This window comes from Orbicella faveolata, unplaced genomic scaffold, assembly GCF_042242905.1.
Source record: "Orbicella faveolata isolate gen_17 unplaced genomic scaffold, um_ofav_v1 contig_12, whole genome shotgun sequence".
Lineage (NCBI taxonomy): Eukaryota > Metazoa > Cnidaria > Anthozoa > Scleractinia > Merulinidae > Orbicella > Orbicella faveolata.
Window position 1 is genome coordinate 15,120,001 of NW_028301539.1, and position 5,000 is coordinate 15,125,000.

Below are 5,000 nucleotides of genomic sequence, written 5' to 3' on the forward strand. Positions count from 1 at the left end.
TCAGCGCCAATTTATAAACAGCGGCGCTGAACGCAGTTTGTGTAAGGAATGATAAATTAGTAAGTGGGTATAGTAAGGCCCCATCCGCGATTCGCCGGTGGAATTTGAAGACGGATGTTTCACTCTGAAAACACATCAAATGTTTTCCGTCCACACTACACGGGAGAAATTTGAAAACGCAACAATCACTGGTCATTTTAGACTTACTTTTGAGGAAAAATCAGGCAGGGAAATCACGTGATTATTGTGACTACTGACATCGTTGTCGAAAAGCTCCGTTTTCAAAATGTTTTCTGTCTACACGAAATCGAAAAGCCGGCGTTTTCAAATCCCTCCAGTTTAAAGAGCGTTTTCGAAAGCTTCGTTTGCGTGACGGATTAGTATGGACGGTTGGCCTAACTGTAGAAATAAAGCTGCGTTTTCAAATTTATCCGGAGTAGTGTGGACGTTGCATAAAGCTAGGCTTCTGTAACAAGCGAGCGATTTATTCGGGCGACCTGCTAATAAGCGCGTCTGCGGTACAGACGAGTTAAGTTAGTAAACGGACAGACGACCTAACCTCATATATGCTTGTAAGAAAATGTTGAAAAATACCAACACCCTTCGACTAGATCTAAGGGTTTACGTGCCTATTCGTTTAGGGAACGTCGCGTGTAAATTAAGCTAAGTTTATTCATAAGAGAATTATAATGACTCTATAATGGTATAATTCATGAGCTGTATTAGTTGATCAACGTTTGATTCTAGTGCTCTTTGGTGCTCCATGCATGAAAGTACCTTTTCATGACCTTTACAAAAGTTAACCAAACCACCCGTCATGTTTAGTTATTCTCACATACCTCCCACTGCTTGCTAAACGAAATCGACGAGTTGGCCTTTACTCATTCGCTCACAGAAATAAACAAAGTTTGGTGCTATGGGTAAACATCTAGCAGCCAGTGTTGGTGTTCGTTTAATCATTGGTAAACAACCTCTTCTAATCACAAGGAAACATCCATTAAAGTTTAACGTATCTTTTTTTAGTGCGAGTATTGATTGTGTATCAATTTTAAGGTAGCTTTTACAGACATTTACAGGAAATAGAGTTTCATCAGTCTCTTACACGTTTAAGGGTGGTAGAAGTAAACTACGGAATAGACCCTCTTTTAAACACCTTAATTATCAAAACCCTCTTTTGTTTATACTTCCGCGGCCGGGTACAACCTGCTAAAATAACCTTGGACGGGATCTCAAGAAAATAACAAAATGTAAAGAAAAAAAAGGCGAAATACTTTGATAATCCCCATCTTTGTGAGCAACTGAACAGGAACACATTTCTATTAAGACTTAAGGAAATAAGCTCGCACTCAGATCACTCAGCAAAAGAAGAAAAAAACAGCTTAAAGCCTTTTTGCAACGTAACTACTGAACTGGTTATTTTGAGGTGAGTGTCGGGAAAGAAACATAATTATATATATTTCAGTAAAACATCCAATCAACCTTTAAATCTTACATCACCATTTGCGACGGTAAACAGAGACAAAAGGTGATTGTCTGCGAACACCAAGTTAGTCGAACAGTTGAAGGCCTTAGGCAAGGTGCAAGTTTTTGAAGGAGAAGGTATGTACTGACAATATTCACTGTAACTTTTAGATACGGCATTTAAGCTTTGATCATTTAATAATTGTTTCACTTTAATTAAACGCGATAGTCTGGCGCCTATCCTTTTTTATGCTGGCTTAAGTTGACACGTCGAAGAAGCGTTTTACCAGATCTTCATCTTTCTTTTATCAGGGTTTTCTCTAGTTAGTGGGTTGGTAGAAACATATAAGAATTGAGTGAGCGGGATTTATATTTTTAATAGTTATTTCAGTGCTAACGACGGAGCGCTAGTAGTTGTATATACTGACTGACATTTAAATCATTGAACTTTTTTTTAAAAAAAAGTCTTGACTAAATTTCTATTTAGGTTTCTTTGCAGTAAGGGTTGGCCTACCTTACTAGGGAACTCAATAAATCACGGCTTTATAGCAAACTTGTCTTTACCTTTTTTTTTAAATCTTTAACCCACATAAGTCGCCTTGTAGGAAAATGGATGATAAACGCGTCGGTGACCGTCATGTTTGTTCTAAGATCGTAAGCCCGGTTAATGAGGTGAAGAGAGTTATCACGTTATCTAATTTAACTGAGATCAGAAGAATGGCATGAGTAAAAAACATTTTGCTTCGTGTTTAGAACATTGCCCCAATTTAAACACTTTTAGATACATTTCTTTAAAGAAAATTCCTTTTCTTTCAACTTAAAACGTAACCAAACAAAAGGCAACAAGAAGAAAAATAATATATCAGTTATTTTAGTAACGAATTGCTTAGTCGGTGTGTAGAAGCCAGCCAGTCGTTAAAACGTGAACACGTTTGCTGAAGTTTGTTTTGACACTTCGGTCACTCGATCGTTCACATTTTTTCTGGTTGTCATAATTGCTCACCGGCTGTTAAGAAGAAAATAAGAATATTAATGAAAATAAAGACATTCTTAACACTGCCGTTCAACTGATTAATAACTTATCTTGTAATGTCACATATGAAGTCATAATCACTCGTGCCAAGCAAAGTAGATTATGGCTGAAGGATCTCATAACATTTCCAACGTTTGTTTTTTTAATCGCAAGGTTTAATTGTGCATGAGAAAATCTTTCTCATTCTTAGAAGGCCGAAAACAGGTTTGATCCTTTATCAATTCTCTCAATATGCACTCAATAAATGATAGTGATAAAAGGTCTTCAGTATTCACATAAAGCAATGTTCAGCCATCCATACCGTGTTTGAGACTGGTATTTTGTTATAGCCTAGTTTTTCAGTTTTAGCAGTGTATGAATTAAAGATCCGATATGTCATTTATTCGACAAGGAAACAGCAAAAGTTCGCTCAATCCTGAAATAACTGAGACATGTACTAAGCTTTTTATCTCATTTAGACAGCAGCATTGTAGTGTGATCATCAAATTATTAACGTAATGAACTCTTGTTAGATTCACTGAGACATCTACCATCTACCAGAAATGAAGAACCTTTTGATCGCTTTGGCTCTGATTGCCGTATTTGCTGCTGTGCAGTCTATGCCAGCTGGTAAGTCAGTCATATTGTCAAAACATATCCGAGACAAACATTGGCCTTAGCTTGAAATAATGCCATGAAATTCCCATAGTACATCCTAAGCTCATTGGCGATCGTGTGGAGGCGCAGTGGCATATTTGTTAGTGCGCTCGTCTCCGGATCGAGCGGTCCGGGTTCGAGCCCTGGCCGAGGACGTTGTGTTGTGTTCTTGGGCAAGACACTTTACTCTCACAGTGCCTCTCTCCACCCAGGTGTATAAATGGGTACCGGCGAATTTAATGCTGGGGTTAACCCTGCGATGGACCAGCATCCCATCCAGGGGGTAATAGAAATACTCCTGGTCGCTTCATGCTAAGGAAACCGGCTCGTATGCAAACTTTACCTTAACCTTATCATTGGCGATCAAAAGACCTTCTATGAGGGGAAGGGATGGGGACATGGGATCAATCGAATGGAATTTCACGTTTTAAAATGGTGGTCAGTTATTTTTGGAGGGGACTTTGTAAATAAAAACTTTAGATGGTTAAAGTAACTGGATATATGAAGTCTATAATCATCAAATTTACATCTGAAGTACTAAATATGTTGCAGAGAAAGCTAAGGTAACAGTAAAAGCGGAACGGGGTTTTCATAATCCCCTGGGGTTACTGAACCGGCGGGGCGGGGTTTTACATAACCGGAATAAATATAAACTCGAAAGAAAATTTTCGGACGATATAATGTCAAAGAATTTTCCTTTTTTCTGATTTTAGCGAGGGACGGGGTGAGTACAATACTCCCATCTTCTTGTCCAATAGAAATAAAAACGGTGAAAAATATCAAGTCTACCATTTCAACTTCTGTGTTGCAAAATAGTACAGGACATGTTTGATAATGCCTCCTTTATTAGTACCAGCACGTTCTGTCCATTACGGGATGATGCAAGATCGATTCCAGTGGAGGGGGGGTATATGTGGCAGGTGGTTGTTGTTGTAAAATTCTGCCCTTCTCAAGCCAACTTTACATATCCAAGCGCCATTTTGATGCAAAAGGAGGCCTTGCATGAGAATCAGGTTGATGTGGCTTTCCTCTTAAGAAAAAAGAAATTTCTGGTTTTGTTTCAATGGTTTACTAAGCTTAATCGATCTTATGCCTAAAATGTCCTGCTGTTAGATACCCATGAAGCTAAGGCTCGTAACTACGTTCCAGAAAGCGCCAATGCTACCGATCCAGCTGCGGCTGAACCATCTGAAGCTGAGAATGACCCAGCTCAGAGTGAAGCTGAACCCACTGCCGAGGAAGCCAGCAGTGATGCTGCTGACACTAAGGAGGATGACTCAGCTGCCGCTGATGACAGCAGTGATGACGATCTTGATGATGACAGTGTTGATGAGAATGATGAGGATGATGAAGATGATGAAGATGATGAAGATGACGAGGATGATGAAGATGATGAGGATGATGAAGATGATTCTGAAGACAGTGATGATGGTGACGATGAAGATGATGGTGATGATAAAGATGATGAAGATGATGGCGACGATGAAGAAGACGGTGATGATAAAGAAGATGGTGATGACGAGTAGATAATGGTTGATTACCTAGAATCAGTGACAAATGAACTATTCTAATGCACAAAATAGTGTATGTGTATCATATTAATACCTATTCCGTTTGGAAGATCTAATCTTATACAATGCGTCGCCTTATGGCTCTTTATGATTCAATAAAGAAGCTCTAGTCTACACTCAACTTTGCCTTGAACCACTTCATTTCTTTTTTTCTTAAACTGTGTTTAAAAGGAGGGTTTCACGGTTCGACGCATGTGCGAGTTACAACGTTAACCAATCAGTTCCATTGTTCAGTTATAGATTAATCGGTAGCGTGTAGATGACTGCGCGAAATTTTCCTTTGTAAATCCCGTGTTCGG

General features: G+C 39.0%; 1 protein-coding gene across 2 annotated transcripts; it reads left to right on the forward strand.

Annotated features, from left to right (window-relative positions):
- Positions 1-1,517: 1,517 nt before the first annotated feature.
- On the forward strand, positions 1,518-4,822 carry LOC110061564 (uncharacterized). Of its 2 annotated transcripts, none has more exons than XM_020768397.2 (3): positions 1,518-1,599; positions 3,007-3,103; positions 4,244-4,822. In XM_020768397.2, the coding sequence occupies exons 2-3, from the start codon at positions 3,037-3,039 to the stop codon at positions 4,654-4,656; spliced, it is 480 nt and encodes a 159-aa protein (XP_020624056.2). In that variant the 5' UTR covers positions 1,518-1,599; positions 3,007-3,036; the 3' UTR covers positions 4,657-4,822. The 2 variants fall into 2 exon arrangements, with proteins under 2 accessions (XP_020624056.2, XP_020624057.2); XM_020768398.2 differs by having other exon boundaries at positions 4,280-4,822.
- Positions 4,823-5,000: the final 178 nt, after the last annotated feature.